A 23,066-nucleotide genomic window follows, 5' to 3' on the forward strand; every position below is an offset into this window, starting at 1 on the left:
TCTTGTTCTTGTTCTTCTTTGGGGTTTTACGGCAGCCGTAATCCGTTATGTTGCATAGCTACCACCTTCTGGTGCTAGTCCATCACTGCACCATCTTCATTCAGATGCTTTGTTCTAGAGCAGGGGTCAGAAACCTTTACTATCAAAAGAGACATTTCAGGCAAAAAGAAAAAGAAGAAAATCTGTCTGGAGCCGCAAAACATTTGATCATTTTGATGAAGGTAACACAGTTTATAGTATTAAAGTATATAGTATATAAGTCTAATGCAGTGAGGGCCAAAGAGTACTACAGAGTATTAGAGCCACACTGAGGGAAAAAACATCTGAGATTTACAGAATAAAGTCATAACTTTACGAGAAAAAAGTCGTAATATTTCGAGAATAAAGTCATAACTTAATGTGAAAAAAGACGAAATATTACGAGAATAAAGTCATAATATTATGAGAAAAAAGTCGTAATATTACGAGAATAAAGTCATAACTTTACGTGAAAAAAGACGAAATATTATGAGAAAAAAGTCGTAATATTATGAGAAAAAAGTCGTAATATTACGGGAAGAAAGTCATAACTTTACGAGAAAAAAGACGAAATATTATGAGAATAAAGTCATAAAATTACGTGAAAAAAGTCGTAATATTTCGAGAATAAAGTCATAACTTTACGTGAAAAAAGACGAAATATTATGAGAAAAAAGTCGTAATATTATGAGAAAAAAGTCGTAATATTACGAGAATAAAGTCATAACTTTACGTGAAAAAAGACGAAATATTATGAGAAAAAAGTCGTAATATTATGAGAAAAAAGTCGTAATATTACGGGAAGAAAGTCATAACTTTACGAGAAAAAAGACAAAATATTATGAGAATAAAGTCATAAAATTACGTGAAAAAAGTCGTAATATTTCGAGAATAAAGTCATAACTTAATGTGAAAAAAGACGAAATATTACGAGAATAAAGTCATAATATTATGAGAAAAAAGTCGTAATATTACGAGAATAAAGTCATAACTTTACGTGAAAAAAGACGAAATATTATGAGAAAAAAGTCGTAATATTACGGGAAGAAAGTCATAACTTTACGAGAAAAAAGTCGTAATATTTCGAGAATAAAGTCATAACTTAATGTGAAAAAAGACGAAATATTACGAGAATAAAGTCATAATATTATGAGAAAAAAGTCGTAATATTACGAGAATAAAGTCATAACTTTACGTGAAAAAAGACGAAATATGAGAAAAAAGTCGTAATATTACGGGAAGAAAGTCATAACTTTACGAGTATATATATATATATATTATTTAATGTAATATACGATGTCAAAAAGGACCTCTTGTAGGCCTACATGGATGTATATCAGGTTTTTAATGCACCCATATACTTTTAATATTTGTATTTAGGTAGGCCTATGACATGCATAACTGTATTTTTATGGTTTGCTGTTTCCTTAGAGCAGGAGTCAGCAACCTTTACTATCAAAAGAGCCATTTCAGGCAAATAAAAAATAATAATAATCTGTATCTGTATATATTTATGTATAATTTTATGTATGTCTTTCTTGTTTTTATATACATATATATGTATATATAAACAAGAAATACAGATGTATGGTCGGTTTCCCTCGGTTTGTTACCATGGAGTTTGTAGTTGCCTAGGAGACAGTGACGCCGCCATTGAACCCGCGCAGCAGCATGGCATGTCGGGATACCTTTTCCGCATCATGGCGGATCAGGTAGTCGGCTAGCATTAACGAGCATCTACAACGATTGTTTGGTTTACACATAGTGAACGACCGCAGCTATCTGGGCTTTCTCTACACGGACTGGACTGCATCCGCCCGGACATAAACTGGGTAACTATATGCTACAGAATCGAATAGCTGTGAACTTCGCTTTGTTTGAAACAACACAGCAGCTAACCAAATGTGCTAGCATAACTAGCTAGTAGCATGCTAACGTAGCTAGCGGGTTCTGGTGGTTAGGCCGCGGCGTGCAGGCAGCATGTAGATTATACTTTGTCTAGCTGGTAAGCGTGCAACCAATTAAAGTAACACGTTTTATATATACACATACAACTAATATACAGCCATGGTGATATTAACTTAAGCTATAGTTAGCTAGCTGCAGTGATGTGTGAATGAATGTTAATGAATGTGCACCGTCGTGAACAGGCCACACTGATTATCTAACGTGCAAGGCAAGGCAGCTTTATGTGTAGAGCACATTTCAACAGCAGGGCAATTCAAAGTGCTTTACATACACATTCAAGAACATTGCCACAAAGTCTAAAAGAACATCAAGACATAATTAAAACAGTTATAAAAACATTAAAGATTAGACAATAAAAACAAGCTATACATAAAAGCTAGGATAGAAGCTAAAATAGAGTATAACACACAAGAGTAAAATGTGTAGTGCAGTATATTATCTGGTTTAACAAAAGGCAGCAGCAGCAAACAGGAACGTTTTAAGCTTTGATTTAAAAGAACTAAGAGTTGGAAGTGGTCCTGCAGGTTTCTGGTAAATTGTTCCAGATATTTGGTGCATAAAGGCAAGGCAAGGCAGCTTTATTTGTATAGCACATTTCAATAAACAGGGCAATTCAAAGTGCTTTACATAAACATTCAAGAGCATCGTGACAAAGTGCAAAAGAACATTAAGACATAATTAAAACAGTTATAAAAACATTAAAGATTAGACATTAAAAATAAAAGCTAGAATAGAAGCTAAAATAGAGTATAACACACAAGAGTAAAATGTGTAGTGCAGTATATAAGATCATTAATCTGGTTTAACAAAAGGCAGCAACAGCAAACAGGAACGTTTTAAGCTTTGATTTAATATAACTCAGAGTTGGAGTTGGTCCTGCAGTTTTCTGGGAGCTTGTTCCAGATATTTGGTGCATAAAAACTGAACGAGCAAGTTTCAACGTGCTCCTAGAAACTTTGTTTTTCCTCTTTTTTGCTTATATTAATCCTTTGCAGCTTTGACTTAACAATACGTATTAATAATATATTATTTGTGTAACTCAACACTGCATAATGCATCAGGAACAGATGGGCGTAGTTAATTTTATTTATTTATTTTATTTAACCAGGAGGTCCCTTGAGATTAAAATCTCTTTTTCAAAGGGAGACCTGGCCAAGATGGAGATGGCACACCATTACAAAGTTACATCAATTGTACGGTGGAGCATGTTAAAACAGACAGAAGACAACCGATACATATATCAAATCCAGTTTAGGAATAGCAATTGCACTCTTCAGTTACACAGCTTTTTTTACCAGAGCTTTGAGACATAATCATGAAGCTGTAGTTTGCTGTAATGTTAGCTAACGTTACTTGAAATCTAAAATAACATGTCGTTCAACCTTTGATAGCTAACGTTAGCATTAGCTGGCTTTACTGAAACGATAGCATTCACTAGCTGGATGTTTTGGCCACATCAATTCAAATGTTGGGGTTTTACAATTTCAGTATTTTCGGATTAAGTATCTGTTCAGTGTAAGTCAATAGTTTCTGCAATGAGTAAGCTGTTTGTAACTTAGTAGTGCTTGCTTGGGTTTGTATGCTAGCAGGGCTAATGTTGTATTAAAGCTTTACGATTGTGGGTCGACTAATGTTAGTTTCTTCAGTCAAGCGCAGATGTTGATCAATTTATTTTTCTCTTGATAAAAATAATAAAGTCTCAGTGCTAAGGTTAGCTATTTACGAACTTTGTTTGCAATCCAGTCTCAATGTAGTCTGGGAGGCGATGCAGGGAGTACTACCTTTGTTGGGTTAGGAGGGGTCTGGGTGTTTGGTCCTAGATTATTATGCCATTGACTTGTACTACCAGCACTCCTATATTTAAGTGCTGGTAGATCATGTTTGTGACCTCAAGCCAAATCTCGGTTAGTGGTGTTAAAGCAGGTATTTCTTTGACAGCTTTAGATTCTGGCAGACTATTTATTCCCTATAGATAGCTGATCTGTTCGCTGACACATGCCATGTTTCACTTGAGCCACTTTTTTTTTACTTATTTGAATCTTTCAAAATTTGTGCACTGGAAACTAACTGAAAAGTGTGTTTACAAATCAAAAGCAAAGGGCAGCTACTCTGTTATCCTCAGTAATCTTGTCAGCTTTCGACATTTCAGAATCATTTTTTATTCACCAAGTACATACATACAAGGAATTTGACTCCGGTTTTATGCATCTCTCTAAGCATACTTACACAAAAATAGAAATAACAGCCAGGGACAATTGCAACCAAAGCTGGACAAATAAAGGTGAGGAATAAACTGAACTGGGATGTACACAAGTAGTTGAAAGAATAGGTGTGTGTGTGCATATATATATATATAAAAATATATATATATATATATATATATATATATATATATATATATATATATATATATATATATATATCAGCATCAATAATCAACAATAAAATAAGAATAAAATGAAAACATCTATATACAACTCAAGCTCAAATTTGTGCTAAGACATACTGTAGGTTAAACTGAGCATTGGGCTTGTATGTTCAGACACAAGCTGTTTTAGCTTGCCAGCCAAACCGTCAAGTTGTTGACCAGAAGACTTAAGTTTTTGTGGTTGAAAAAATAAATATCACAATGGTCAGAAGGTATCGATGTTTAATGCAATACCTCTTTAGGAAGGAGAGGGAATGATGCCTCAACATTTATTTTTATCTTTTTTTTTAGAGTTTGTTTTAGAGAGGTATTATTTGAGGCTGTTTTTGTCCTGGCATGGCACGGTTGCTAAAGCAGAACGACCCGGGCCCATGGAAAAAAAAACATTATTATATGTTGATGTAATCAAGATGGTGTTACTTACATTTTGCTGTAATTTACATGTCCTCTTGTGTTGGTGCTTTATTCTTTGTTGCTTAAGTTACCTTTGTTTCCCTCGCCAGTGTTGAGTGAGGGAGCAGCACGCCAGTGACATTAAGAGGACAAAGTCAGGGGCATCGGCACAATGGAATGTGCAGTGGACATCCCCTCAGGTGAGTGATGGATGAGACACAAATAAATTAATGTAATTTTACTGCTGTTTCCCCCAGATTTCAGGTCAAATGTTAGTTTATCCTAAAAATCCACATGAAAGCTGCATTTTGTTGACATGGGTAGGGAAGTTTTCCCCCCTAAATAACCTTCCAGCTGTATTTTTGAAGCTCCATGTCGAACAGATGTCACTGTGCATGCTCTTTGATGTGGTTACATAGCTGGGAGGAATAAACTACATTGGCCGGGTTCATCATTATAAAGACAGAAGTCACACACATATAACAGTACGGTTTCTCATGCCATAGCTTGTTATGGGTATTCCATCAGTACGGATAAAACAGCATCATATCGAATGCTGCATTGCCAAGTTGAAAGGCTAACCGACATCTACCAAATGTCCCTTAGCTATACATCACACTACTCTTTACACAGTTTTTTTTCTACTTTTTTACACAGTAAAATTAATAAGATAATCAACCCAAGCCTTCAGATCAAGCAAAATTTTATTTATTTATTTTAAGCACTAATCAAATAACATGCTCTTGGTTTTGTACATGTTATGGATTTGCCAAATACTTGTAATCTGAAATACTGGCTGCCCTGTTCAGGTGAAGATGAGGCGCCTGAGAAAGACGACATGAACGCCAAGGAAGAGATTGAGCCACCCCACAAGAAAAACAAGAAGCACAGAAAACACAAGAGCAAGAAAAAGAAGAGGAAGAGGAAGGGGGAAAAGGAGACAAGTTCAGAATCTGGTGCTGAGTCGGATGTAGAGCCACCGCTGCCGCTGAAGCCTGTCAGGACCACCAGAGCAAGGTCAGAAGAACTAAAACTTTAATTAAAACACATTGTGTAAACTAAATGTGCTGTCGCCACCTGAGACAATGCAGAAGTATTCTATCAAACTATTTTTTTATTTTATTTTATTGTATTTTATGAAATTCAAGTTGCTTAACAAAATAAGGTATGTAATAGTAACACATCTTTGTTTCAATGTGTTACAAATATATTTTTAGTCAATATTTTATATTTTATATCATGCTGTAGCCACAGGTTTTTGAACATTACAAAATGCATTTCTGCATTCTTATCCAACAAAAGCACTGACAATAGACAGCAATGGAATCTTGGTGGGTTTTATGGTGATTGATGGACGTACAGAAAATGTTTAAAGTAGTGTGGAATATGAGGTGTAAGAGGTAGTAGGCACCACGCCACATTTTGACACCGATGTAATGGTCTAGAACAGGAGTGCCCACACTTTTTCAGCATGCGAGCTACTTATAAAATGAACAAGTCAAAATGATCTACCTACTATAAAAATGCAAAACATATATTTATTTATAAATATATTGAGTATTCTTTATATGTACAATATATGTTGGTGTACCTTGCATAACTGCATGAACCCATATTGTACAATATAACTCTGTAAATTTTTTGTCATTGCCTTACTCTGATGACTTGCACTGAATGGAATCAGCCAGGGATGCATAGTCCGGACAGTAGCTGCTGATAGCCAGCCTCAAGCACACTTCCAAATGATCATCAGTCAAGGTGGAACGGTATTTGGACTTAATAATCTTCATGTGGGAAAAGGCTGACTCGCATAAATAAGTGGAGCCGAATAATGCAGTCAAGGAGGTAGCACATTTCCTCATGTTGGGGTACTTTTCCTCTGTGAGTAAGTTCCAGAACTGTCCATGAGCCCTGGACTTAAGCTGAATGTCAGCTTGTAGTGTCAAAATCTCATCCTCCACTCCAGATGAGTTCAGGTGAAAGAGTGTTGCAATTTGTTGGCTGACGTCTATTTTAAAAAAAAAAAAAAATGTTTTTTTTTTTTTTTTTTAATGCCATGCGATCTACCCACACTATCTTTGCGATCGACCGGTAGATCGCGATCGACGTATTGGGCACCCCTGGTCTAGAATATGGTTTGAAATCCAAATGTCCCGTATTATCTAAGGAGATTCGTCTGAGAAGAGCCACCAATCCTTTTATGCCTAAACAAGACTATTTGTGTTTTGTTTGTATTGGGATTATATTAACAAGGGAAAAACCGCAATTTTCCTTTTCTTTGTGTTTTTAGTGCCAGACTGGCAGCAGCTTCAGGAACTGGAGACCAAGCTGGGCCGAAGGAGGAGGGCAAAAGAGATGTAATTACAGGTAGGAGACCCTCACACACAAAAATAATTCATATTTTCTTTGTACGTAATGAATTACTTCCCGTTATTTGGTTTTTAAAAAATGGTTACTTCTCTCAGATCGTGCAGACACGGAGGGAGATGCAAAATTCAAAAAACACAAAAGACACGCTGCCAAGAAGAAGAAAAAGAAGAGAAAGAAAGACGAAAAGCAGGAAAAGAAATCCCCATCTCGCTCCCCATCTGAAAGCAGCTCCGCTTCAGGCTCCGAGTCTGAAGGTGAAGGAGGGAAAGCGGCTGGTGATGGCAAATATTCTCCAGCTGCAGCGTCTGACCTGCAAGAACCAGTGTCCAAACTGGTTTCAAAAAGCAAGAAACCTGAATCTCTTGGAGCGAAGAAAGAGGAGATATCAGATATGGATGTGTCCCCATCTGGAGAGAAGGGTAACACCAATCGATCAGAAAATGATATGAGACCGCCCGCTGCAGGCCAGGATGAGATAACACAGACAGCAGCAGTTAAGGTTAAGACGGAGGGTAGTCATGCTGATGGTACATTCAGCCATGCCCAGGAACTCCCTGACATCATCCCGAAACAGGAAGGTGCTACCCCAAGAGATGACACAGGCCTGAAAGATCAGGCCAATTCAGTTCAAAGGGCAAAGGTCAGGGAGCATGATTCATCCAGGTCCAGATCTCCTTCCCCACCCAGGGTCTCAGATATTAAGAGGTCAGGGTCAAGTCATAGTCGTTCACCAACACCTAGTCCTAGTAGGGAGCAGTCCGATGGACAAACAGCAGCAGCAGTAGTGAAAGAACGGTCAAGAACCCATTCCAGGTCAACTTCTAAGGGAAAACGGTCTATAACTCCTCTAAAGACTCGGCAGCTATCCCGCTCTCAGTCCCGCTCTCAGTCCCCTAAATCTAAGAGGAAGTCACTCTCCCCGTCCCCGAAGTCTACCAAGAGGGCGACACGTCAGTCTCGGTCCACCTCTCGCTCCGTCACCCCCAAGAAAAAGGTGTTGAAGTCTCCAAGGAAGTCCAAGTCTCCTAAACGTCGGAGGAGTTCATTGTCTGTTTCTCCAAAGCGACGCAGAAGTTCCCACTCTCCGAAAAGAAAGTTGTCACGGTCCCCTAAACGTGGTGGGCGCAGGTCCCCCTCTCTATCTCGGTCTCCAAGGAAAAGTCGAAGGTCAGAGTCACGTCCCCGTGGAGGCACAATGCACTCCAGGGCTCGCTCACCTAGACGAGGTGGTGCAGTTGGCAGGCGTTCAAGGTCACGTTCCTTCACTAGAACCCGTCGCTCCAGCTCTAGATCAAGACGTCCTGTTCGCCGCTCAAGGACGCGGTCACCGGCAAGACGTGCAGGAGGTCGGCGCTCCAGGAGTCGATCCTTGTCTCGGCGTAGGAGGTCACCTCCCCCCAAATCCCGCCGCTCACGCTCCAGGTCGATCCGCAAGAGCAAGCGGACTCGGTCTCGTTCCGTTGTAGTCCTTAAGCACACCCGGCGCTCCAGATCGAAGAGTCCCCGCAAGCGGACCAAATCCAGAACCCCTCCCTCCCGTTCCGCCGCCAGGAGAAATCGTTCTCCACCAAGGTCTAGCAAACGCTCCAAATCTCGCTCGTTGTCTCGAAGGCATCGGTCCAAGTCTCTCTCACCACTACCTATCAAGAGGAAGTCCAAATCTCCTCGGAGGAGTGGAAGAAGGTCAAAGTCTAAATCCGTCTCGACGGGCTTGAACAGATCTAGATCCAAGTCGGAGTCAAGTGATAGGCGGTCTGACAACTCCTCCCCAGCCAGATCTGCATCTTCCTCTCCTGTTAAAGAGATGAAGCCTTCCTCTCCTGAGGCTGAGGTTGAGGCTGAGGTTGAGGCTGAGGCTGAGGCTGAGGCTGAGGCTGAGGTTGAGGCTGAGAAGACGGCTGAGGCTGAGAAGACGGCTGGAGAAAGTGGAGGAATTTCAGCTAAAGCAGGTCAGGCTTTTTTTCATTGCTATGTTTTAAAGAAACTGCTAAATTATTTAGTTTCTAAAATTGCGGAGTTACTAAGAGTGTCAGCCTTGTATTACAAAAACAAAAGAGGAACTCAACTTACTATTCTCCATAAACTGGATAAATGTTATTTATGAATAAATTTGATGTGTAACAATGACATGAGTGTAATATTACAACTCAAATGATTCCAGCATCCAGAGACAGTCAAGTTACCCCTCAGACCTCAAATATAATCAGATTTGCTAAATCTCATCTTGCTCCTTGTTTGCTCATTTTAACAAGCAGGGAATTTATTATTGAATACCTTTAGAGTATACAGAGTTTAAAGTATAGACTCCAAAAAGCAGGAGCTCAAATCCTTAATAATTTGTGTTACTGTTGCCTTAAAATGGCCTAACATGTCTCAACGTACCATACAGGTGCTTGGAAGCCCATGCCCTCAGCAGTTGCCGCCAGCCCTCAGGCTGCTGGGATACGTTGGGATACGTTGCAGGAGCAGATCCAGCTCAAGATGCCTTCTCCAAACCATGACAAGGAAGGTATCAGCTCACCCAATGAACGAGGTGTTTCCAAGTCCAGGTCCGGTTCCAGAGAGCCCGGCACTGGTCCAGATGGGTCTGATTTATCGGAAGGCTCAGATGAAGAACAGGATTCTCCCCCTCCAGTTAAGCAGCTGTCAAAGTCACGCTCACCTGCGGAACGCAGGAAACTTTCACGCTCAACTTCTTCACCTCGGCGATCAACATCCAAGACTACATCCCGAAGGAAGCAGTCTAGGTTTGTTGTGTGTGAATATGTGTATGTGCTCGTCCCACATCACAAATCAGTGTGGGTCCTGAAAGAGATTAAAATTGAATTACTGAAAGGTCATAAAAGGTATTAAATGTTAAAGATCTCGTGAAACGGGGACGTGAAAGGCATCTAATCGCCAGACGTAATGCTAACATTATGCAGCACTAGTAGGTGTAATTTAAAAATCCGGTATTGTGCATATGTACAATTATTCATCAGTCTTATCATTCACCTTTTCTCAGGTCCAAGTCTCCTGTGAGGAAAAGAGAATCTGTCTCTCCATCAGAAAGAAAGAAACGGCGGTCTAAATCTCGGAGTCCTGCCCGGCGGCGGAGGTCACGCTCCCCCGCACGGCGTAAGCGATCACACTCCAAGACACGAACCCGAATCCGGCGATCCAAGTCCCGCTCTCCACCCCGAAAGAGACGATCCCGCTCACCCAACGCCCGTGGGAGGAGAAGGTCCAAGTCCACAGACCGAAGCAAACGATCCAAGAGCCGCTCCACGGGCCGGAGGAAAAGGTCAGTAGACAGAAGCAGACGATCGAGGTCTCGTTCTTCTGACCGCAGACGCAGGTCTAGGTCGAGGGGCCGCGGGAGGCGCCCGGTGTTTCGCAGCCGTTCGTTCGATAGGCGGGACAGGTGGAAAAGGGAACCCAGCCACTCTCCAGTTCTCATTCTCCGCAAACAGCGCCGCTCAGGGTCCCGGACACGACGCAGCACCAGCAAGACTCCTCCACGCCTCACTGAACTGGGTAAAACATTTAATAGTATCTGATGACAGTCCCACATTTCATTCATGAACATATATGGTTACATTTTTGTATAATTTTTTGTTTTTAGATTTCTGTAAGTGTATACTTTGTTTAACACTGGTTGTATGCTTAATCCTGCCTTTTTTCCCCTCTCCATGCCGTGTTACACCCCTCCCTCTATTTTCTTTCTTCAGATAAGGACCAGTTGCTGGAGATAGCCAAAGCTAATGCTGCTGCCATGTGTGCTAAGGCGGGGGTGCCCATTCCTGAGAGTCTTCGACCTAAAGCCATCCTCCAGCTCCCTCTACCCACTCCATCTCCTACCCCGCTCTCCTTACCTCTACCGTTACCTCTCTCAATGGGCATGGGGATGGGGATGCCCAACATGCCCAATATGCCCAACATGGGTCAGATGGGGTTATCCAGTATTCCAGGAATGGCCAGCATGTCAAACATCACCATGAGTGCCGCTATGGCAAGTATGACGGCAGCTACTATGACAGCAGCCTTGACCAACATGGGTGCCCTGGCGGCCATGCCTCCCCTCGCCCCACTTCCTACCATCACTAACAAGCCCCCCCCGTGTCTCGCCCCGCCAACGCCAACCCTGAACCTGGACCACATCGAGGAAGCGAAGAGGAAGGTCACTCAGCAAGCGAACATACACACCATCAAGGAGCTTACTGAGGTAAATGGGGCACTGTGTTAATGAGTGATTATTCTGTAATATTTATAATGTGCATGTTTGATAGAAAGGGGTGTTTATGTGCACAACTTTGCCAACTCAAAGTAACTGATTTGTTTTTCTTTGTGTTTTTTGTAGAAGTGTAAGATGATTGCAAATAGCAAGGAGGAGATGGCCATTGCTAAACCCCATGTCTCAGATGATGAAAGCTAAAACCGCCAAGCCCTCACGGTAAATTGTTCTATCTTTATTCTTCCATTTCCTTGTCAGACTGTGTCCTCTCTTTACATGAGTGTTTTATTCTTTCTTTTGTGGGCATTGTTTGTTTCTTTTGCATGCCATGGTTCCCATTTCCAAACTTAATATGTTACGGTTTGAGTGCTGCTTTTACATTTTTAAGCACATTCAATTGTCCAGTTGATCATTGATCCAGTAGCAACATACTCATTGTCTCAATTTGGAATCAACCTCTTTATTCTACCACACTGTAATCAATTAAGTGCTTATCCTCCCACTTTTGTCTTGAAATATTCTTCTTTTTCATTTATAGCTTTTCCCTTTGACTTAGCACTCCCACTGTTACCCCCTTACTTGGTATTCTATCCCTACAGCCATTTATATTTCTGTTTATTTATATTAAGTCCAATTTTCACATACATTTTCATTTGTTTAAAGACCCACAAGCACTCTGTGACCCGCTGGTCAGTTGATACAAGACAGGAGGATTGGTACTAAAATTATTTATATGTCACGGTAGTTCTGCATGGTTAATACTGCACTGTAGCATTCAGCGTTAAAATGGCTACAGACATGTCTACTGAGACATAGTGCTGCACAATTAATGAAATATTAATTGTAATCACGATTTCGGCTTCTCACAATTAAATGAACATGATCGACTGCGATATTGACGTTCAAAATGCGTGTCAACTCATAGAAAACTCCACTGCATATCAAATCAAGCGCTTCCTAAACAACGTGATCTCACAGAAATACATGAAATGACCACGACCTCCTGGCGGGGCATTACGTGGTGGCAGCGGCGGCATGTGTGGTGTGTGTGATTTTGAGAGAGAGGCAGAGCGAGGGGAAGAGAAGGTGGACTATTGCACACAATGTTATTAATAACTTACTTGGAATGCTGCTTTTTTACTTTTTACCCGCCCGCACAAACCCACAATATTTTCTAGTAAGTTCACCCAAACCCGCCCAACGGTCTGTGGTTCGACCCGCGCATCACTAGCACGCACCCTGCAGCGACAGCCTGTGAATAACTTTCCTGAATGTTGCGGCTGCAGTCCAGAGTAGAAGGGTAATATTCAACAGAGAGCAGACAGGCAAAACGACAACACCCTGAGTTCAGGTGAAGAACAACCTCACTATAAGTGTTATTTCGATGCAAAGATTTGTACATTAGCAGGAATGTCGCACAGCGTGGAAGTGAAAGCGGCGCTCTTTTCATTTAAATGTGAAAGAGCAATACAAATATTTTCTCCCTAATATCCATGAATAATCGTGATAAATAATCATGATCTCAATATTGATCAAAAATAATCATGATTAGCGTTTTGACAGCTCTACTGAGGCAGATGATTTTTGTGCCCAGATAGCAAGCTACATTGAGCCAAACTCACTAAGCAATTCTCTTTTTTCACTATTCAGTTTGAGTTTCCCTTGAATGTGTTAACAAGAGAAATGCCATCAGCCTTCCCCTTGCTGTATTGCATTTTAAATAGACAAGTCGTAGTTATAATGAAACCTAATGTTCTCTGTAGACTTTAAATGATGAACAAAGTTTGACCTTTTCTCTCTCTTTGTCTGCACACAGCCACTCCCCTCAAAGGACTGAAGGAAAACGCTTTACATGAGGACCTACCTTCCCACAGTTCCCCTTGGCAGCCAGATGAGCTGACTGAGCCTCATAAACCACCAAGAAGAAGAAGAGCATCCGAGTTGTCACAGTTAGAATATAGGCGTACCGGCACCAGCCACTGCCCCACCCAGCTCCCCCCGTTTGTTTCTGTTTGTGTGCAAGCGAGAGAGACTGGCTGTCACCTGTGATACCACTGATTAAACTGGACACACTGCCATGTGTGCACAGTTGTATGACTGTATAGTGAGCGTGAGTCTGTGTGCGTGAATTGTTAGTGTGTGTATATACGGTAGTGACTTTCACCACCTCAGTGTTGCTGCTCATTTAAGCGGTCACTGTCTGAAGAGGAAACAAACCAAACTAACTAGTGGCGCAAGTGTTTTTGTAAAAGATTAGTTTCTCTAAATTTGATTTACTTTTATGCTTTCTTAAAGAGCTGTGTTAAGTGGAGATTGCTTCCTCGTTCTTCTGTATTCCCCTCCGCTCTCTCTAGTCCCTGGTTTTATAAACAAATAATGCAGACGAAGTTTTGGTAGATCCTCACATGTGACTCGTTTTCAAACGCCTGGATGACCACATGTTGTGAATCCTGGAACAGGGTGCCAGGTCTGATTTATTTTGAAGGAATGGAATAAGTGACTATATTGGCTGCATTAAGAAGGTTTGAACTTTTGGATATGACAAAACATAATTAATCCAGTTAGCACTGCCCTGGGTGTGATTTTCGTTCCCTCTATTTTAAACATCAACCTAATCTTTGACTCTAAACCGGTCTTTCATTTGGGCTTTGTTGGGATTTTTTTTTTCAATTTGGAAACATGTTTGCTGTAGATTTAAATGGACATTTCATCTGCTGTACTTTTAACACCAATATCCTAACATGCAGTGTTGTCTGTTTTGCAGAACACTATACTATAATATCATTTAAGATGCTCAAAAAGCATACCAGTCGTATTTGTTGGGAATTACCATGTTAGCATTTTTAAAACTAGAAGACATTTGACTGAGTGCAAACTTTTTGAAATGTCTGTTTCTATCATTTGTCATCTGGGTTTGATTTTGTAAGCGATGCTGGTTGATGACTGGATGGCTGGACATCCCAGATGTTGGGACCTTGCCTCAGAATAACATAATACCCATAATCCCAGATTCAGATCACAACTAAGATTTGGTTGACTAGACCTTGAGCCACCAACTTTAGCTATATTACATAGACTGTACATAAAGATGGACAAAGCGTCTCCACTTCCTCCCACTGTACCGAAGTGAAGCCAAAATATCCCGATACGAGAGCTGCTATCTTGAGATTTTGACATCATTTGGAACCAGAGTCTGCGCAGTAGTGATCGGGCGGTGGAGCGACGGTATCGAGGTCACCTGCCCGAACCAATTGCGAGCTGAGCGCAGCTTGTTAGTGAGAGAGACTCTTTATGTACAGTCTAGGATTTATCAATGTAACATTTTTTTTATTCTCTTGATGAGAAACCGGATGGTTGAAAATGTAACTTCGCTTAAATTTCACACTGTAAATGGAGCTAATTATTACTTGTTTAGAGCAACATTTCTAATTCACTGTGTGACTGAATACATGATTAACATTAGGCAGTTTTTAAAAATACGCTTTAGATATGCTTTTGCCTTTCTGTTGCTGTTTACATTATTAAAACATAATTTCTATTAGTAGCTTTTATAGATGAACACATGGAGAACATACTTCATGTTGCGCTGGGGGGTGACAGATTATACTTCTAGTGGTTATAGAGTTTAATTTAGGAAGTTGAGTATGCCCTGAACTGTGCCATTGTTAAATGTTTTGTGTATTAGACAATCAGGTTCTTTGTCTCAAGATGCTTCTTTTGAAGAAAGAACTATATCCACATTAAATTGACACATCTTGCAGCGCGGTATTCAGGTGGCAAATAGGAGAGAATTGTTATGGATAACTGCAAACGTAATGAAAACCCAACAAGCCCTTTTCCTTTAATCCACTGACTCATTTAATATCTGCTTTACTTGTAAATGTTGTCCCCCCGGCCACCTAGTAGGTCTTCTGTGTGAGCTGCGTCTGGGTTAACGGGGTCCATGTTTCACTTAATGCTTTTGTCCCGTTGGATAACTGAAGAACAAAAACTAACACGGTGCTTTTGGGGAAACTGGCAGGGATGAGGTTTTTAAGGAATCTTGTACTCGTAACTCATTTATTTTTCATCAGAGAGGGAAGTAAGTCTAGATCCATCCTTCTTTGTCGACCTCCCACGCCCAGGGCTGTTAAACTGTGGAAGATAATTCTGATTTGTCAAACTGTAACTATACTGACCGTACCAAAAGCGTTGTTGAACTGTTGATTCCCTGAGGTAATCTTTAGCTATTTTAATGACAGATAAAAGAAGAAAATGCATTTTAGGATTCTTTTTTTTCTTTGGTCATTTGAATATGACATCGCCTGCTTTGTACATAAACGTGTTGATGATTATTAAAAACCTCAATGATCTCTATATATTTGTGTGCTGTGTTCACTTTATTCAGGCTCATAATGTATCACTGCACTTTCACGACTTAAAACATGTCATACAAGCTCGATAAACTGTACTTTAAAACAGTCAATTTCATCATAAGTTAATGACAGATGAGTTGGTACATTGCTATAAATCAGTGGTTCACCTTTTCAATCATTGAGTCAACTGATGACTCCTGACTAAGTAACATATTTGATTGGTATTTCATATTATATTCAATGCATAACAATAACAGTGCAGAACAACTGATCAACTGAACAATCAACCCAAATAGTGAACGCAATACCTGCAGGAGGTTTGTGTAAAACCAGCGATTTTAGGATTTTTTAGCAGATTGTTTCCTCTGAATATTGCATCAGAGATGAGATAGGCCAACTTTATATATTTTTAAAAAGTAATCTTACACCCCTTAAATTCAAGAAAGCCTTGTGACCTCCTATGAAGCTTTGGCGACCCCTAGTGGGGGGTCGGGACCCCCAGGTTGGGAAACCGCTTTAAATCAAGTGTTAGAATATCGAGCTGTGTAATCTGCATGTTTTAGAGCCAAAATGTGTAACAAACCCTACATCCTGTCTTGTTTTTTGGGAGGAGGTCCTAGCTGTCTTTCCAAATAACCAGCTCAGGAAATGATGTAAATAGAATTTTTATTAAACTGTGGATTATTGATCAGAGCCGAACTTATAATAATTGACATTAATGAGCTGACAACACACTAGTTGCCTGCTCCAAATTGTCACCATGACACACACCCCATTTCACGATCAAAGGAGTAATAACTTTGAATCCACATGAATTTGTAAAGCAGCTTTTGTACTGCGTGACCGTGAAAGAGTTTCCTTAGTTTAAAATTAGCCTGCACTGCCAGGTGTGAATGGGGTCATAGAATAAATGTTGAGTAAAGTGACATTGGCCCAGTTGTGCGTTGCTCAGCAGTGAGCGACCAATGTTATCAGACCTAGAATGAAAGCCTTCACAGCAGAGATGGAGCACATCCTGACTGTACAATGTATTGATTTGTAAGGCTGTGTGTTTGTGCGTGGGCAGTTTCTGTTTGCCTGTGTGAGAGAAAGATAGACAAACAGAAGTACATGAGTGTTTGAAGTGAGCTGATGCCAGTGTTCATTTCCTGTGTGCTTGGATGATTAAAATGTCCTTTCAGAAAATGTTTTAAGATAAAAAAAACAAACAGCTGTAGTTATGAAATCCTCCTACAAGTGGTGCACTTTCTCTTTGTTTCGACTCTGCTTTTATTGTATAGGTCAGAGACTTAAATAAAGGAATTTTGGACCCTCTCCATCAACAAAATGGGCCTTAAAACACTCTACAAACGCTCTAACAGATTGTGAACAGTGGTAAAGTGAGTAAAGTATGAGGGCTTTAAACACTTTATTTTCGTTTACAAGTTGTCTGATTTACTTGGATGTCGAGCGAAGAGGAGTTACCCAGGGCACTCTTCATGAAGAAAGCTTAAACCGCTTTAATCTGTGGATTTGCTCACTGACTTGGATAAAAAGGTTAAAAACTCCAGAGTGAGAGTTTCTGCCTTAGTCTTCATCACCATGGCATACACTCAAGATGAAAAGTACAATCATTACCATAGTCATGGACTGAGGGCTTTGAACTGAGCAGTTTTTCCTCTTCAAATGAAGCAAACACCAAAGAGAAGGAAAAATGCCTCAGTCCTTTTTGCGTCTTACAATTGTTTCAAGAGTTGGCTTGTTTTGACGGTGATTAAAACATTTAAGCTATTCTGCAGTTGAAACCAGCATAAAATTCGATTCAGTGCCTTTTGCAGATTTTTTTTTTGTCTTCAAGATTTAACAAGTCTGGAAGACCACATTAATTGTTTTTATTCTCAACTTTTTCTTAAAGTCTGTTGTTGAAACGGACGGCAAGCGCAGTGAATGCAAATCTGCACATGCAACGTATTTCTTCGTTCACATTATGTATGATTCACATTAAGCTTTCCTGCATGACTCATGCTGTGCATGCATGTTTGAAGCACTAGTTGGTTTACCTCAAAAATGAAGTGTTATCTTTTACTGTAGTATTATAGTATTATAGAAAAAAGTAAAGGACTGTATGCAAGTTATTGGGGTGGCTGAGGGGGGTTGAATCTAGTGTGAATTAAAGTTATAAATATTTTCGTTGGACCATCCCCATCACAATACCCATAGACTGTATATAGGGAGTGGACGTAGTCACCATGATGTCACCCATTGGCTCGAGAGGGTGGAGTTAAGTACAACCAAACATTAAATAAGACATTTTTAGATGACCAAAAATGTTATAATTACCTTTCATGAACTGAAAACACACTGTGAAAGGGTTAAAGTTATAAGACAAAAAGACAGACAACTCCCAGACCGGACAATGCCGTGGTAGCGACCTGTCAATCACAAGGTAGCCACGCCCTAAAGCATACCCTGCTTTATGGTCTATTTGACTCTAAATGGGACCCTAATTTACTAAATGAACATCATGCTGTATTGAAGAAGACTTGAAACTAGCGACTGAAACCATAAACTCATGTTTACAATGTTTACTGAGGTAATAAATCTATACAATCAGACTTCTTTTTGCAACCAGAGGAGTCGCCCCCTGCTGGCTATTAGACAGAATGCAAGTTTAAGATACTTCCACATTGGCTTCACTTTTCAGACCCCATTGTACCCATTGCAATACGCTCCATCTCAAAACAATATATTTATGGCAAACATAACAAAATGGCGAAAATACAGCCAGCCTCTAATTTTTAATAAAGAGCTGCTAAATGAGCTGAATGAATGACAAAAATATAGAGCACCTTTATTACCTGCGGAGCACACAAAAGCTATCTTTTTGATGTAACTATTTGATTTTTTTCATACATAAACTATAAATCCGGGATGAGGAAAAAATCCAAAGACCTTCCTCTGCTCTCTGATAAAAAGTCTACCCAAGCTAGGGAGCCTTTCTGACCCCTCCCACCCCTAATCATTTTAGTACAGTCCCTAAAGACAAAAAAAACAACAGCAACAAATATCTTAATTAGAAATGCAGAGCCAGTATTTTAATTCCACCGACAGTTTCCAATATTTCTTAAGTGGTGTTATGGTTATTAATCTGCATCAACTACAATCTCTGAATGAGTAACTGTGTTTACATAATCTGAGCCTATTATACTCATTTAATTTGTGGACTGCTATTACATTAATCGGTAACAGATACAGGCCTTCCTGTCAGTGTCTGCATGTGCGCTTGTTTACACACAGCGGTCACGTTTGCATGTATAAGTATGTGGGTTGCATACTGAGAAGCTAGTGAGTCATTGGATTTTGCAGATCAATGGCGGTCGGTCGATGGATGGCTGAGTGCTTTGCAACGACCACCCGGTCCAGGCACTCTGTCAGGCAGCCCGGAAAGGAGGTCACATACACAAATTTCCTCTCACTCCCCTCCTTTGCTTTCCATTTTCACAACACACTTTTCTCACACAACTTTGCTTCACACACCACTAATAAACACACACACAAGCACACACACACACACACACTGGCTAAGCCGATGAATTGAGCATGTGGTGGAGTTTCTGGATCAGAGTGGAACTTGTTTCACTACAATGTGAGACAGACTAACGAAGACAACAGAGACAGCAGAAGAGAAAGGGAGAAAAGAGGATTGAGGGAAATGAGAGGCTCGACGAGATAAAAGCTGACGAGAGTGAAGAGAGAAGAGAGAAGGGAGGGAAAACTGAGAACAAAAGAGAAATAAAGATGCCTAATTTCACCGAGTAGGATTTGGAGCGCTGCCTGCAGAGCCAAGTGAGCTGTGTGTGTAACTGTGAGGGTCCATGTACTGGTCAGAGGAGTAGAATAAAGGTTGTGACTTTGGCTGCACTTGTCGGTTCATTGTACTGTCAAAACTGTGCGTGTGTGCACATTTCAGTTCAAGTGTGTGTGTGTGTGTGTCAATGTCCTCGACGGCACAGAGTCACGCCAAACCAAAATTGTATGTAAGGTTGGGGAGAGCCTGCTGCAACATGTGAACACAATGATTGAAGGCACACATGTTGCATGCATGCATGAATATCTCATGAGAGCAGTGGGACGGAGCAACTTCATTTATGGATGAGTGAAGTTAACCCAGTTGAAATATTCATGCAAACTGGAAAGCAAAAATTAAATTTCTAAATATTCTTTTCATTTTCCCATTCCAGATTGAAAATTTAAATATGTATAAGTTTGCATATTTGCGAAGAATATTAAAATGTTCGGAAGGACTTTGTCAAAGACATCTCCTAATTACTATTCAAATGACAATTCATATTTGCTCCAATTCTACTCACTGCAGCTTTAAATGTGATTATGTGGATCAGATTAACTGCACATTTCATGTCAGTCATTCTGTTTGTATTTATGGGTTTACTTGAATTTTCAACTAGTGCATGGGTCATTTAAGATGGCTAATGTAATCTTAATCTAAGATGTCAGACAGAAGTGATTCGCCCATCTGACCTTTATTTGAAACGAGACTTCTCAGAAAAAAATGACCAAAAATAACCCATGAATAGAGCAAACAGTGAAGTATCAAGGCACACGCTGTGCAGCACAGACAATACTTTCTTAAACCATGTTAAAATATTTGTGTTATTTCATATCTAATTTACAAATTTACAACTTTTGAAAAGTGGCTTCTAGTCATCTTAGCTGTTCTTGGGTCATCAAACACCGTCCGCGAGGGCGGGGGAGACACCAGCCGCTGTCGCAGAGTTGACCTATGAAGTCAGCCGCGGAGACGGATGCTTCCTGACTTTAGCGCGCGTTGGTGTGAATGATGAGAACATCGAGGTAGTACAGTATAGTTTGTGTGTGTGAGTGTGTGTGTGTGTGTGTCTGTCTGGCTGAGCAGACTCAAAGTGATTCATTTCTATAGGGAGAGAGTGTGTGAGTCAGAGATCATAGTGTGCGTGTAAGGTTGTGTTTTTGGTGCATTCAACAAACACAGCAGCAAGGTTGTGTGCATGTGTGTGTGCTCGTGTCCTCTTTGTCTGTGTGTGTGTGAGAGTGTGTGTGACAGCCGCAGGAATGTGTATGTTAGTTCCAGTCCATTGCTCGAGAGTGAGAGCAGAGGTAGTGCTCTCTGTGTGTGTGTGTGTGTGTGTTTATGTGTTGTTTGTCACAGGCATGGAGGGAGTACCCACAATGACGTCCACAAAGATCAAGGTAGATCAAGGTTAATATGTGTATGTGTGTGTGTGTGTGTGTGTGTGTGTGTGTGTGTGTGTGTGTGTGTTTGTTTATTAGCTGCAGGGAAGGAAAGTTCCTCTTGTGTCTACACTGATTAACATGTGTAGCGTGTGTTCAAACATCAAAGGTGAGACTCAGTGTTGAAAGAAACACATGTTCATATTTAACTGATGGCGAGCAAATGTTATTTTCTTCATATACATTCCCTAAAATCTGTAATAACCTTAATTAATTAGATTATGATGAGGTAATTTGAAATAAGTGCCTTAAATCCAGTGGGAAACGTCTGAAAAGTGAAGTCAATGCAGAAGTGCCTTAAACTTGCATTCTTTCTAATAGCCAGCAGGTGGCGACTCCTCTGGTTGCAAAAATAAGTTAGATTGTATAGAAGTCTATGAGAAAATGACCCTACTTCTCACTTGATTTATTACCTCAGTAAACATTGTAAACATGAGTTTATGGTCTCAATCGCTAGTTTCAAGTCTTCTTCAATACAACATGATGTTCCTTTAGTAAATTATGATCCCATTTAGAGTCAAATAGACCATAAAGCAGGGTATGCTTTAGGGCGTGGCTACCTTGTGATTGACAGGTCGCTACCACGGCATTGTCCGGTCTGGGAGTTGTCTGTCTTTTTGTCTTACAACTTTAACCCTTTCACAGTGTGTTTTCAGATCATGAAAGTTAATTGTAACATTTTGGTCACCTAAAAATGTCTTATTTAGCATTTGGTTGCACTTAGCTTCACCCTCTCGTGTCACTTCTAGTTGCAAAAACCAAGATGGCGATGGCCAAAATGCCGAACTTGAGGCTTCAAAACGTCAGTCCACAAACCAATGGGTGACATCACAGTAACTACGTTGACTTATTATATACAGTCTATGGTGGTAACACATATATATATTTAACTGATGGTGGGCAGCAAAATGTTATTCTCTTCACGTTCATTCACTAAAATCTGTAATAACCATAATTAATTCGATTTTGATGAGGTAATTTGATCCCTATGGACGTCACCTGAACCATCATCCTATAACTGCAGCCACACACTCAGTTATGTGTGTGTGTGTGTGTGTGTGTGCATGTCATGTATGCTGGATGGGAGGTTTCAGTCCAGTGATCACACTTACGCACCTAACCCCACTGCTGAGACGTGTGTATTATAGAGTCATGGACGTTCCAGTCCATCGCCCATGTTAGGGCTCACAGTAAGAATATCAGGAGTGTGTCACAGTCACAAAACGATATAAGGTCATGATACAACAAGGTGCAGCGGTGTGTGTGTGTGTGTGTGTGTGTGTGTGTGTGCTTGTCACTTGTGCAGAGCAATATCTGGTTCATCGCTCTTGCTGACTTAGACAACAAAAGCATCAAGGTAGAGCGGTGTTGGCGTTTGTATGTGTGTGTGTGTGTGTGTGAGCATGCATGTGCTTCAGGAGGGACAACATACTGTATGAGCAGCTGCCAGTTCATATTGGTGCTGTGACAGTTACCTGCATGTGTTTCCTTCCCATGACGAATATTCATGTGTTACACATTACAGGCTACCAATAAATCGCCTGTTATGAATAAAGATGCTCTATTACAGTAATTTGCATTTGTTAGATATATAGGTCAATGAGAAGTTTAGTTTTGGTAGGCCTGCGGGCTGCTACGACAATATTGAACAATGTAAGAGTAACCGCCACATGGGGACTCTTCCGTCCGTGATTAAAATATCCAGGTTTCACCGTCTAACCCACCTGCAACAGGCTAATCAAATATTGAAATCTGCAACTGGCTGATGAAATATTCATACTCGCCACAGGGCTGTAAGGTACTCACATTAGTTAGTTGAGTGGTTTCCCCGGCTTTCTGAGAGATCACAAATTCTATTCCTGGATAAACTTGTGTAATCTTTAATTATAAACTGAATACTTTTGGCCACACTCATTCATTGGACACCCCTCACAGTGGTGGTAAAAATGCAGCTTTTTTTTTATTACATCGTGTTCGTTTTTCATTTCATCAAAAGAAAGCACATCTATTTCTAAGCTTTCGTAAGCAACGTAAGTTACGTACTTAAGTTACG

General features: G+C 40.4%; 2 protein-coding genes across 5 annotated transcripts in view; one reads left to right on the forward strand and one right to left on the reverse strand.

Moving 5' to 3' along the window:
* The window catches only part of ercc1 (excision repair cross-complementation group 1), a 192,561-nt gene that overhangs the window by 3,152 nt on the left and 166,343 nt on the right, over positions 1-23,066 (reverse strand). The window lies entirely within an intron of this gene.
* Positions 81-15,746, forward strand: sona (SON DNA and RNA binding protein a). 4 transcript variants are annotated; one of them, XM_074659577.1, is made up of 11 exons: positions 81-221; positions 4,918-5,007; positions 5,617-5,824; positions 7,098-7,174; positions 7,273-9,020; positions 9,051-9,126; positions 9,567-9,924; positions 10,182-10,693; positions 10,888-11,381; positions 11,517-11,609; positions 13,207-15,746. In XM_074659577.1, the coding sequence occupies exons 2-10, from the start codon at positions 4,980-4,982 to the stop codon at positions 11,589-11,591; spliced, it is 3,576 nt and encodes a 1,191-aa protein (XP_074515678.1). In that variant the 5' UTR covers positions 81-221; positions 4,918-4,979; the 3' UTR covers positions 11,592-11,609; positions 13,207-15,746. The 4 variants fall into 4 exon arrangements, with proteins under 4 accessions (XP_074515678.1, XP_074515677.1, XP_074515679.1 ...); XM_074659576.1 differs by lacking the exon at positions 81-221 and adding an exon at positions 1,672-1,850; XM_074659578.1 differs by lacking the exon at positions 81-221 and adding an exon at positions 1,672-1,850 and having other exon boundaries at positions 7,273-9,008.

Source organism: Sebastes fasciatus, chromosome 14 (assembly GCF_043250625.1).
Source record: "Sebastes fasciatus isolate fSebFas1 chromosome 14, fSebFas1.pri, whole genome shotgun sequence".
NCBI lineage: Eukaryota > Metazoa > Chordata > Actinopteri > Perciformes > Sebastidae > Sebastes > Sebastes fasciatus.